The sequence below is a fragment of the Achroia grisella genome, unplaced genomic scaffold (assembly GCF_030625045.1).
Source record: "Achroia grisella isolate CSIRO2021 unplaced genomic scaffold, CSIRO_AGI_Agris_v1 utg544, whole genome shotgun sequence".
Taxonomy (NCBI): Eukaryota; Metazoa; Arthropoda; class Insecta; order Lepidoptera; family Pyralidae; genus Achroia; species Achroia grisella.
In genome coordinates this window covers 1,664,572-1,679,030 of record NW_026712929.1, presented here as the reverse complement: position 1 = coordinate 1,679,030, position 14,459 = coordinate 1,664,572, and the positions used below count along the sequence as shown (strand labels likewise).

At 31.0% G+C, this 14,459-nt stretch overlaps 1 protein-coding gene across 1 annotated transcript; it reads left to right on the top strand.

Annotated features, from left to right (window-relative positions):
- The first annotated feature begins 10,105 nt into the window (after nt 1-10,105).
- Nucleotides 10,106-12,994, top strand: LOC131847879 (E3 ubiquitin-protein ligase RNF181-like). The gene is made up of 4 exons (XM_059197570.1): nt 10,106-10,218; nt 10,576-10,722; nt 11,286-11,460; nt 12,293-12,994. The coding sequence occupies exons 2-4, from the start codon at nt 10,589-10,591 to the stop codon at nt 12,425-12,427; spliced, it is 444 nt and encodes a 147-aa protein (XP_059053553.1). The 5' UTR covers nt 10,106-10,218; nt 10,576-10,588; the 3' UTR covers nt 12,428-12,994.
- Nucleotides 12,995-14,459: the final 1,465 nt, after the last annotated feature.

Below are 14,459 nucleotides of genomic sequence, written 5' to 3'. Positions count from 1 at the left end.
ATAAACTTAATTTAACTTTTCATTACACTAAAACTTAATATTATATAATATTATCAAAGAATCTGTATTGTCTACATTAATCTAACCAATTTAATACTTGTCTAAAAATGTAAGTCATAAACATATTTATAATAGCTATAGTACTCAAATACAACTGCAATGTGCATCGTTATTAGTATATATATAAGTCAATTATCTATTGTATATTAGTTCTCTCGACAAATTAAACCATGCGTTGCTCTGTAGAACAAAGAAACGACATTTAATGTTTATTTGTCGATCCTTTTTACCAAAACACTGTTACTTTTATAAACAATTACTGTCACTCACAATCCCAGTTTATATAATATTATCAATCCACCATACTTCTACATTACTTTAACAATTAGCGCCATCTATTGGAAGTCGATGAAAGAGCAATTGACGCTCAATAACGCGCCTAAAAGCAAACCGTAAAGGGATGCTAAGTAAGTATTCCTTTATATATATTCTATTAAATAAACGTTCCACGAGGCGTGTATGGCACAGTAAACAAGAATATTTATTTATCGAAGTACATAATATAATTATTTAGAAATTGACTAGATTTACACAACACCTATATCTAGTTGAACCCTTTTCCCTCCATCATAGCCTTTGCGCAGTATCTTGGAAACTGGACCACTGTTAACAAGAAGTCGGTGAGGCCCTGTAAAGAAATAATAATAATGTACTTCCTTCTACCTGATATAAAATTTGATATTTAGAAGATCTACACAACTAAAAGAATGACGGAGGCATAAAATAGGTACAGTCGAAATTGGAATTGTTCAGACCTTCTGATATCGGAATAATATGCCTATCCGTTCAACATGATTCTAATACGTAATGCCGGTTGCAATGCACGTAGTTAATAACTTTAATATTATTATGTCCCACGGGTATTTAGCAGGTTTTGAAATTACTTATGAGCTGGTTTGACAGTATTTAGCTACTCAATGAATGAATCAGTGAATCTGCTCTGTTTCTACTATTCAATATTTAATCGTCCTGGTTTTACTAATCTGATCTTATTGATTGTGGATATGGTGTGCGGTTGTAAAGTATACTCTACAAAATTCTTGTTTTGTATTTAATATCTAAATATAGACGTCTCGATTTTAAATAGAATCCTAGACAACATTCAAGTATTAATTCCAAGTAGGTAATATAAATATCCATTATTACTCACCGTTAAAGGTTCTATACACACTGTGAAGGGAAGAATGATAATGTAAAATCCAGCGGCGATACCGGCTATCCATAGTCCGATGAAAATTAGGATGATTAGCCATATTATAGAAAACAAAACGTTGCCCATTTCCTAGAAATAAAAGACAATAGTTATTAATAGCTTGTATTACACATCGTATATTTCTAGTTTTCATATTATGTATTATAATCTAAAGAATAACAATAAAAACTAGCTTTTTACTTGGAGAAAACTTATTATGGGTACGTTTTATCGCAGAGTTTCATTTATGATAGGGATAATTGCATATCCATCAGTAATCACTAATCACCCTATTCATAGCTCAATTTTACCAAGTATCTACCGTACTGGCAGTCGATAGTTATAAAATACATATAAGTAAAGGTGTCTGTTATTATGTATATATTTTATAAAACAGTAAAAATACCAATTATTAACAGTCACTAAATTGATGTTGAAATTATAATCAATAAATTCGTCATATTCTGTATTTTTACATATGAGTCGACCATTTACTGATAGTTGTGACACATTATTACAGTGGTTATTACAATTATTCTATACGGTAGTTATCTATATGCATGCATGATCTAGTTCTTGTCTTTAAAGTATGGATGAATGTTGGCCTTATTAGTCATTGGGGAAGAAATTGGAAATTCATACCGTCGACAATTTCATAGCATACCAGCTGTGCCCATGGTTTCACCCGCATGAAATTTATAGCCTATGTTATTCTGATGTATAACCTATATAACTGCAAAGTTTCATCAAAATCCGTTCAGTAGTTTTAGCGTGAAAGAGTAAAAAACATCTATCCATACTCACAAACTTTCGCGTTTATAATATTTATAAGATTAGCCAGGATTTATTAGTTATTGTCAGATTTTTTTAGATAAAGGATAACCTATCTCTGTTTTTGTGATAAGATCTATCTTTACGTCAAACTTCGTTACGATCAGTAAGTAGTTGTAAAACGTAACAAATAGACAGACAGCCATATTTTTGCATTTATAATATTAATTTACCCAGTAGGTGTGTATGTGGGTTACATATTATGCTCGTATGTAGGTAGCATAGTATCACTAAATAGGTACCACCATACAAGTTAACTTTATCATTTGTCTTAAAGTTTACCCTTATTTCTCGCGTTTTGTCTTCGTCCTTGGCGACAGAGCTTCAAGAGCAGGGATAATATACAAATATAGTCTCTGGAAAAGGTATCAATAAAATTTCTATCTGTGGTAATGCAACAGAAAGAAGTTTCGAAGTTGAACTTAGCCAACAGTAGGTACAATGTGGTACAAAATAATAGTCATGACGGATATTCCAATTTATCTATCTGAACACTAATACTAATCAGCATTACATAGTATAATATAAACAAAGTCGCTGTCGCTGTCTGTCCCTATGTATGCTTAAATCTTTAAAACAACGCGGTTTTATTAATAGATAGAGTGATTGTAAAGGAAGGTTTATATATATAATACATGTACGAAGCTAGTAAGCTGTAAGTGGCGAAGCTGGGGCGAGTAGCTAGTCATTTATATAATATACTAGCTGTATCCGCGACCTCGTGATTGTGGAATTTAACTTTATTTTTCTAAAATAAAAGTAGCCTGAGTTACTCCTTATTACATCAGCTACCTACCTAATTGCCAATAAAACTCCTATCAAAATCGGTCCAACCATTTCAGAGATTAGCCGGAACAAACAGTAAATAAAAAGATATAAAAATTATAAAAAATGTTATTTTGGTGTATGTACCGTATTTATATCCATATGCATGTAGTAAAAAACGGTTATTTCAATATTAGAAACAGACAATCCAATTTTATTTATATGTATAGATGAATTGATGAATATTTGAATTGTTATTTGTTTTCATACATGTGAGATGACGTAATTTTACTAATAAATGACTATATACTAATTACTTACTTAGTAAAATTACTACATCTTATACATGTATAAAAACAAACGCATTCGTAGAACTAAGGTACCTTCTATATTGTACTACATTTTTTCTGATATACCGAAGACTAACTAGTGTTACTGACTACCGGATTCGTTATCACAATGTATTTTTAGTACAGACGATAATATATTGAATCTAACGTTTTATACGATATCGGCAGTTGAATATAGTTGTATAGATATTTTAGTATAGTATTAATAGTAGGCTATAGTATATATAGTAATAGTTATATGTGGTCATAAATATACTGAATATTTATGAGCACATATAACTATTATTAGCCTACTATTAAGACGCTATCAAACGTCCCGGTTAAAATACCTAATTTAATCAGTATAGAAAATTGATTTCTAATAAGTTTTTCAATGAAAAATATATGGAAAAAGTATATTTGTGATGGATGCATTTTTTTTATTACCTATATATGTATATTTAAATTTGTAATAAATTTTTATACATCAAATCGTACCTAATTTTATATCTTTGCATCCAAGTTTTTCCCCGATGCGATTGGTGAAAGTAATATGCATGTTACGTTGAATACAAATATCTTCACGTCCAGTCTTACTTCTGTACATATTAATTTCCTAAGTACCTACCTAATTCAATTAAGTAAGTAATAGGTACCTACTAAAGTCTCTAGAGTGTCCAATAATGTGAATAATTAAATAAATTCAGGAAAGTTGTAAATTAATCATTATTTTGGGTCAATTTATAATTTGTGCTCAATTTGTAGTAGGTATGTAGGTAAATGTGTAGGTGTAGAATATAGATAAGTACCAACCCAATATTTATTTTGAAGAATCTATAACCATGACCTACATGTTTATGATTTTTTTATTACATATATTTATTGTGTACTCAGTGCCCAAACGTATTTATGTCTCATAATTAGATAATCTACTAGACAACTACAAGACGACTCACTGATATTTAGTTATGTAGCTCAAGTCATTATTATTTACAGCGCCTTTTATATCTTTCAACTCCATATACCAAGACAACACTGACACGAAAATTGATTTTGTTACACAATTTAGATAGATACAATGTTTGTCGAATCAATTTTAAAAATAGCAAATGTAAACAACACGCCTTACCGTGTTTTAATATTTCTAACGGAGCGCACGATAACAACACTGCACAGTGAACAAGAGCCAACTTATCACGTCACACTCCGTTAGGGGACTGCACTGCACAGCATTATGAAACTTGTACGCTGCCAACCTGTACCCTTATCTGGCTGACGGAAAGCTGACGCTTCGCTGTATGTTGGTTGGTTAGGTACCACGTACGTAACATTCCAGTAAGCCATGACCAATTAACACAATACAGTCATTGGAGGTAGGTATCATGCTTACCTCATGGTAATTACTACACTACTACAACGTTTTGAACATATAGGTTACTATAGTATGTTAATGTTACTACTTAAATTAGAAATAATTGTAAATATGCTTATTGATTTACTTTAAAGTGGCGGAAGTTTGGAATGAGATTATTTTTCTTTCCGTCAGTATTATGCACTGATTTCCAAATTCTACAGACTACCGATTTCGTCACGATTCAAGTCGCATTTTTAAGAGATTAACGGACACATAAAGATATTTATTTATAATCTCTGATATTATTAAAGATATCGAATAAATCAAATTATGCTATTGTCATAATAATGACTAATGTCATAATTTATTTAACACAATTGAAAATACTTGTTATGTTGACCTCATTTTTATTACGTAAGTATAGATATGTTAATAAGGAGTACAGTGTATAGTAGATAGGTACCTACCCAAATATTGTCATATTATTCTTAAAGCCGCGTTCATAGACTAAAGAAGTTTTGTTCACATAATTATAATTATTTATTTTAAAATGACTACTTAAATCTTAAAAAAGATAATATTACAAATGTACGGTATGTACCCACTAAAATAAATTTGTTACAATTTGTATGCCCATATAAAATAATTTTGGCCTATTTGACGTTTGTGTTTTATAATACCTACATTAATTAGGAACGCAATAGGCAGTATTGTTGCTTTTATAGAAAAAAAGTTATAAGGAGTAGGTACCTATTTAATATTTTTTGCCCGTATGTTTCGTACTATAATGTTACATATATTATAGTACGAAACATAGGCAGAAGTAGTGTACAATTTGTATGAAGTAAATAAATATACGGTCATAATATATAATATATATATATAATCAAAGTTTTTACCGTCTTGACTTATATTTATACTTATAACATTGATACGAGTACAAAGATACCAATATTTGATAATATACGAGTAATGCCAACACACTATCAAATTTGCTACTTATCTTATCAAACAGTTAACTAGGTACGTGATTATTTGTAAACTGGTTTTTTGTGGGGCGTTCAATCTAACCGGTAACTTGATAATGTACATATTCTTTTAAAATTATGCGTTTATATATCATATTTCATTATGAACACAATGCACCTTACGAATTTATGATATTTAATTCATAAAATTCTTCAAAAAGGCTATGGTTATGATTAGTTATTGAAATAACTTGAAACGCTTCATCAAATGGTTTTTTATATAGATATGATAAAAAAAGTTTCAGCTCAACTGATGTATAACCTAACCATCATCTACAGACATGAATACACTGTTATTGTTCATGTAGTTTTAATTGTCTACCAGAAATAAAAATAGTAGGTATTGTATTCTGCTACTAGTAAAATTAAGTAGGTGGTAATATAAACTTCTGACCTCTATAAGATGAATTGTTAAAGATGGTGTACCCATAGACAATAAAAAATATTGTAAGATGAAATTAACTACACAAATCTAATCTGTATGTAGATATGTACCTACTAATCTACATAACACTCAGAAATTAATTAACACTAGATGCTTGATAAGATATGATAACATTTCATAGTTATTTTACTTTGATTAATATTTTCGTACTAAGTAATTATATGAGGAAAAACAGGTTCATTAATTTAAATAACCTTAGACAATACACACAGCGCCATCTATTTTCAAGCTAAGCAGAGCTAGTATTATGGGTACGTTACAGCTGATATAATTATATTTATGTCTTTTTTTTACTAAATACATACGTAACATAAATTCATAGAAAACACCCAAGCCGATACAAATAAATCATACTCATGAATGTTGCCCGGTGCGGAGAATCGAACCAATTTGCGAACATCCGAACAAACCGTTAAAGTAAGGAGGCCGTAAAAATTATAATAATATCTATAGCTGATCATCGCAAATAAGTGCCATCATGTTTCAAAATACAGTTTTCATCTCTTATTTTAGAAATACAATCAAAGTAAAGTAGACATTAATAAAACTCATATAGTAAACTTAAAAATGTCAGGCAAACGCCATACCCTAAGACTTAGGACCTAAGTAATACCGAGTTTTACATGATGAGTGGAGGCTCTGGATGTCTCTTAATTATCCTTTATCTTCCTATCTAAACGTCCTTAACGCACGTATTTTCCTGATGTTGCAGCATTTATGGGCTGCGGGAATCACTTACCAACAGGTAAATATAGTAGGTATTCATGTATAGGTAAGTCGATGACTTCATATTTTTATCAGCTCCATCTTGATAAAATGATGAAGCCTTGGCCGTTAGTTTGTTTGTTATTCCAGTGTTAGTGAGTCATCCTCAAAAGAAACACACTGTAAATACATTGATTTCAGCAATTGTATTTTTCTACTGATAGTTAATCTGACACCGTTTGTAAGATATACCTGCCTCACACAGCGAGGAATTTTTATTTATAATAACTATATTTTTCCGTTTTTTTTAATAAGGCGAATTACGGTATTTGATATCTCGATGAGCTGTTTAAGCGGTTATAAGTAAACTCAAATAATGCCTTATGCTCTTAACTTGAAAAATTCATTGTTGTAATAGTCAGCAAATGCTGCAGGAAGAGAGTTTCACTCTTTAACTACTCGCATAAAGAAAGATGATGCACATCGGCTGGTACAAGGAGCAGGGATGCCAACTGTATATGGGTGGAGTCGCTCTCTACGTCTTGTAATACGGTGGTGGAACAGTGCTGGAGGAATGGTTTATGGAATTCATGAGCACATTAGCCAAAATGCAGCCTATAGGAAACCCTATCGGTCTTGAAGTTTCTCAGTCATATCTAAGTGATTAGTCCCTGATTTAAAAAGATGTTCACTTGTAGCTATTTTTAAACATTGTGACATATAACAGTAATTTAATTTGTAAAAATATTTTAAAATACATACATACAGACTACTGTATCATGGCCAATATACTTAGCATGAATCAATGAAGTAACTGCCTATCTATGTAATGTTTATTGTTCATGGACAGTTTGATTCACAATAATTACTATTTGTAGTTTGGTGTATACCTACCTACCTACATCGTTCAGCCCGCTCCCTTACACTAGATAGGGGAGGGTGGGGCAAGACGGGGTAGTTAAGGTTTGACATTGAATAAAACTCACATTTAAATAGGGACAAAAATAGTTTCATTAGTTTTACAAACTTTGGTAATCGGTTTATTGTTTAAATAACAATAGTCTCAAATTAGCTTATTATTTTTCTCACAATCAATAGTTAAAGCGAAAAGGTCACTTTGCTCCATCTTGCCCCATACCTGGGGTATGACGGGGTACCCTATAGGGCACGACGATGTACGTAAAATAACAATAGCTGCTGCTACTAAATACAGTTAGAAACTAAAAACAAATGGTTTTAAAATATAACAAAACAGTCTCAAGTTTAATACGATTATAAGTAATGGACTAAACTACTACGGGGATGAACTGCAAGGATAGCTCTGTTGTGATCCAGCCTACCTCACTGCAAACACCCCACGTACCTTGGGGAGCATTTATCATCAGTTCTGGCTTCATCGTTTTATGAGGAAATAGCATCATTGGTAGCATGTAGTACCCAAATGCACTGAAACTAAACACTACAGTGATAGTAGCTCCCCTTTTAGCTGAAGATCCAACTTGCTTATTCCCTGTTCTGGCGATAATTTTATATTTACTTTTAGGAACGATGGATACCCCAGTCTCGTCTGTGTTATATATTCTGTCAGGAGAAATTTTCTTGAGGTCGAGGGTTCAGCCTAACAAATTAAACATCTATCTACAGCTATTTTATTAAGTCCTGCAGCTCTTGCCGCTGAAGTATTCTCCGGTTTTCTAATTGAAATTTCGGAGTGCCATTTGCCTGCTCTGACCAACTCACCCTACTGGTTTTCCGCACGTAGGTCCATCCCATTCTTCAAAAATACAAAATTAGATTCGGACGGGGCAAGATGGGGTATCCTATATACCATCTTGCCCCTTCGGGTATTAATTTTATAAAAAAATAATAAAAAATAGAAATAATAAATTTAAGCGGTCGAAATATTCTCACCTTACTTTATGCTTTTTTACTCTTCCAAAAAAAAAAATAGCAATAACAGCAACCACTCATCAATTTAATATTTTTTTCATGTAGTTAACAACAATTGAAAATAATAAGTAAACTGGTCAAAACTAGTTTTTTCGCTCAAACATCTAAACGCGACGTACACTGCGGTGGTTCTCAGGCGACCGAGGGGATCAAGTAATAGCTAATTACTGGTATTATTGTTTTGACTGAGGTTCATTTGGTTTTCTCTGTAAGGGGGGTACCCCGTCTTACCTCGCTACCCCGTCTTACCTCGCTACCCCGTCTTGCCCCACCCTCCCCTATCTCTATTAGATACACATGTCATAGTCAAGTTATTTAACTTTTTTTAATTAAATCAGTCCTTGAGACTGGCTCGAGGGAGGCAATACTTACTTATAGAGGAGGATACTTCCGGACGTCTACCGTTTAAAACCTCAATGTGCCTTCCGTTTGTATTGTACCGGGTAAGCGGGGCTCGGGATACGAGCACAACTGGAGAAAATACCTACTGATTTTACTGATAGTCATATCTGGCGGCTTGAGCCAACGGACGCTGAGATTCGGCCATTCTTAGTAGGTACTTGACGTCAGCTTCAGCCATCAACATTTGATAATGCTCTAATAAATTGAATTAAATGCAAAGTAATTGTAATTTCTCTCATACCATGTGAATTATTTTCAGACAAAGAATTTTTGTTCATCAAAGTTATCAGTGGCAGTTATCTACCTATCTACTAAATATAATAATAAAATTTATGAGAAGCAAATCAAACAGCTAGAATTATTTGTAAATTTGCCCATGTTCACATTCAATTCTGCTAAGATTTTTAATGTAAATACTAAATTATGTTTATTTTGTTAAAATGTATATTATCCCATGGTATTCTTTAAGCTGTCTGTCTGTATGTCAATTTGTAACAATGTGATAAAATTTTCAGGTGGTAGGGATATAATGTTTACTTTCTCAACACATCTTGTGTCACTCGCGTTCCACTAAAAACCTGTATTCTTTTTAGTAGTTCATCAAGGAGGGGTTATAATTTCACAAATAAATACTATTGAACTCTACCTATAATTTTTTTTATCTGTCTTTCTTTCTGATTTTATATCAGTTTGTTTTTGCTAATTAGATGACTAAAAATAACCTATATTTAAATTATGAACCATTGTATCAAATTGTTCTACAAGGCAAAACTTTTAAGGTTGGTAACCCTAGTTGTACTCTGTGATTAACAGTGGCAGAGTTGACTAGGGATTTTGACATGTATTATAAAACATCGATATAAATATAGATCGATTTTTCCTACTAGCCTATCTAACTTAGAATAATTTTCCGTTATGACCTTTTCCTTTTAACGTTTAAATTTTCATTTATTGCTTTTTTTATCGATGTCATCAGTGACGTACATCGGTATAAATCGACATCCCTAATTGACATACTGTGAACTGTCAGAATTTATAAACAATTACTGTGAATGACTTGTACCTATTTAAAATTTGTTGTTTTTATTGATGGTTTTTATTAATTATAGTTACTGACGAAAGGGTTTTATCTCATAAATAGTATAGAACACTATAAGGTAAAATTTGTTCCTGAAAATTCACTCAATCCTAATTTAATTAAGCCATTACTCTAATAAACAAGTGCTGTAATATTAGTCTGAAACTTTGCATACCTATTAAGCAATATTTATATTTTTAAACATACCTATTTACAAATTAATCTCTAATGTGATTGTTGGATAGTGATGTTTGTAAAATGTGCTATTTATTTTATACCAGTATAGGAACACCGGTATAAAATAAATTGCGTACAATATATTTTTTACTATGGATAGTATATTGATGAAAATGTTGTATAAATACTTATTGTGTATTGGTAAATTATAATTCCTTTATTAATATGTATAATACATTCTGAAATAATATATTTTTAGGTCTTTGTTAGTCATGGCTGGTTATTTTGAAGAGATGGGATGGTCAGAATTGGCAGATGGGCAACAACCAAATCATTTACTACATATGGCTAGATTTCTTATTGATTTTGGAATGTATGAAGACAATTTTTCTGGAGAGTGGCCAAGGTAAAATTTAGGAATTACTTACATTTAAACATTTGTACAAAATGAAGTCAGTACAGATATTTTATTCACAAATTGAAAATTTATCCAGGTTGAGCAAAATGGAATTGAGGCCATCTTTTTGATTTCATTATATTTTAATGTCCATATTAAAAAATATATTTCTTTTTATTATTAATCCTGTATAGTACTATTATAAACTCATTGAGTGGTATATCATATTATTATCATTTATATAAAAAATATATGTGATTATTTTATTGATTGATTTACTGAGGCAGAATATAAGAATAAGTATAACTGTATAATGTTATCTGTATGGGTATCTGGGAAAAATGAAGATGAAATTACTAGCAATTGGACAAATAACATGTTATTCATTTGGAATGACAATGCATGATAGCTACTCACAGCTATTATGTGATGACCACAATGATTTTCATGTATATAGGCAATGATTGTCATTTACCACCAGATGGTCCATTACCTTGTTTTGGGTTACATAAAAAACTCTTTATCATATTTTCATTACTGTTGTAATATTACTTTATATACTTTTCTACCAGGTTACCGCCTCCTGCTTCTAAAGAAGCTGTAAAAAATTTGCCTGAGGTTACAACAGAAGGTGATAGCACAAGCTGTCCCATCTGCCTGAAAAATTTTCAAGTTGGTGAAAAAGCAAAAGAGATGCCATGTCTTCACATGTTCCATTCTTCCTGTATATTGAAGTGGTTGGAAAGGGTAAGTTATTTTATTTGATACAAGCTACTCACCCTGGCATTAGCTTGTATCAGATAAACAGTGACTTCGTTTTATACTATGTAATAATGATGATAATAGAATTATAATCTATACAAGTAAATAGAACTGAGGTGTCTGTTTGGAATTTTAAATTTACAACTTTTCTCTAAATTGCATATCAAAGTATATATGGTGCTTGGTAGTGAAAATCAACCACAACTCTATAATGCTATAACTTATATCTACTCTGTGTATATATATCTGTCACTTCTTCTCTCTCTGTATCTCAATGGTGAATGTAATAAAACGTGTTATAGTTAGTTCTGCATATTTTAATTAATAACCACAACTAAAAAGTAAATCAACCCAACAGTGCTTACACTAAAAATTTAAATTTGAAAAAGTTTGAAGTAACTGAAACAACTGGACTGATTTTTATGGAATTTACACTCGTAGACAACATGTACTGTTAGAGTAACTTAAACTATTTTTCTTTTTTTAATTTTATATTTATATTTCATGTGCAGGAAGTTGTTAACAGCCAGAGTATTAAAGAATCAACAGTAATTTTTGACCAACCTCTGTAATACTTAACATACAAACCTTGATATTCTTGCTCTGAATATTATATAATAATTAATCTTAGTATAACACTAATAAATTTGTGGTTTATGCTATTGGAAGTTTGGTAACAGTTTGCACATTCACTACAAGACATAATAATATCAATGTTTGTTGATGTATGTTGTAAATAAAGAAATTTTACATAATACTTCAAAAGTCATACCCAGAGACAGTCAGATAAAATAAAATTGTTTTAACTTTTTTTCAGACAAATTCATGCCCTTTTTGTCGGTTTGAGCTACCTACAGATGATGAAGGTTATGAGGCTTTTAAAAAAGAGAAAAAGCGATCTGAACAAAGAAAAGAAGATTTAGATACATTGCATAATTCAATGTTCAGTTAATTTTTATATATTTTTTAATTTAGTGGGTGTGGTGTCTAAATAAGTAAGTAAGTATTATAAATAGATCTATGGGTTAAAGTTCTGCAGCATTTAAAGACAGTCAAATGGAGCAATATGTTACTGTGAAAATTACAAGAGAGCATTTTATACAGTTTTCGAGATGTTTCTTCAAAAGTGCATGTGTTATATCTTAATTTCCAAACATAAAATTATACCCAAATAAGACTCAACATAAAATATAATGTACTGTTGTTATATAAGTATAAGAAATGCCTATTTGAAACCTACAAGAGAGAAATACGTAATGTATATCTTAAAATATATAAGCTGTATATAATAAAAAAAATATTTTATAGATATAGATTCATACACAGCATGTTCCATGATTTGTCACTATAATATTGAGTTCTAATTTGAAAATAATGTCATCAACAACAACAATCAACAAATACTGAAATACGATTCCATAACAGATTGTGTTTTTTTTCGTGTGTTCTTTATTAGAAAAAATATATATTTATCATATTGTAATTTACATTCCTATATTAAATGTCACTGTTATCAGTATTGATTATGTTTTATTTTTTTCTCAAAGTTCTTAACTTATAATGTAATGGGTCCTGTAGTTTATGTCTAACTAATAAGTTAATTCAATTGTAGAGACAACAACTAATATACAAGGAGTCATAAGAAGACTTTATAATGAATAAGTGTACACTACAGGTCCATTAGTCAGCATTACTAACAAGCCATTCCTTCCCCCCGACGAACTACAAATATCTTGATATATATCGCCCTGTACGTAATGTACCTATATGACCACAAAACCAGTACTCAGGTCATACATTATGCTACGTCGCAAGGTTAAATTTTGATGACAGGCGATCTTACTGTGAAAGTAACATGTTAAGTAAAAGCGCATGTAATGTAAAGTAGTTATAGGCTTTGTTATCTACAATTTTGTTCAAGAGTATCGCCGCCAAGTAACTATTCGTTATACCTAAAGTCGACTATCGCCGTCCTGCAATTTTGATGTCCTGAGGTAGACTTTTACAAAGTTATTTGTAGTTAGAGATGGGATTTTTAGCATATGTAACACCTAGATAAATGTGTAGAATTGTAGATACATATATATATCAAATAGTACGTACTATTTAAGTACTATTACTACTAGTTAGAGCTAATCTAACGTTGTTTATTGTCATAATTCAATAAATACGTTATATTATATATACTACTCCATGCTGTAACGTTTACCCCCCTTCCCCAAAGTATTCTTTCGAATATTTAAAAATATCTCTATAAATAATAGAATAATAGAAAAACACTTTTGGAATAAATAATTGTTAGTATCTCTCGTTGTTTTTTTTGGTCAAAGTTATTTAAAAGTTTCAATAGAAGTTCTTTCTGCAATTAAGTAACATTCCATCATAATGCGCAGAAAAAATCTTATGATAAAACAAGAAGACTAGTACTATTTTTCGTTGCATTTGTACTAATAATTAAAAAAAAAAGATTTTTTTTAAGATCTTGATAATTACGTTAAATAATGAAAATACCCGTCTATTGGGTTTTTCCCACATGAATACCCGGTTTTTTCCCAAATGGGAAATATTCCCTTGTATTCTCCTTCCTGGTATATTCCCTTTGGGTTTTTTCCACTGCCCATCTCTATTTGTAGTACCTCTGCCTCCTCTATTTCTGTTGCTAAACTATAATACTTGCTTTGTAATCTACATTTAATATTTTAGAGTTTTGGTATAGATATAATGGAAATGAATGAATATTCTAAATATCTCTATCATCATCATCTCCTTCTTCTTTATCCCATTTATTTGGGGTCGGCGTAATATGTTTTTCCCTTCCATTCATCCCTGTTCACAGTCATCGCGTTATTTACTTCCTTTCTAAATATCTCTATATACTAGGTTAAAATATTGTAACAAATATGGCTGCCAGCACGAGTAATAATGAAATTTAAATGCCCGGCATTTCATTTAGGCAGGTATATAATGGAAATTAATAAATTGAA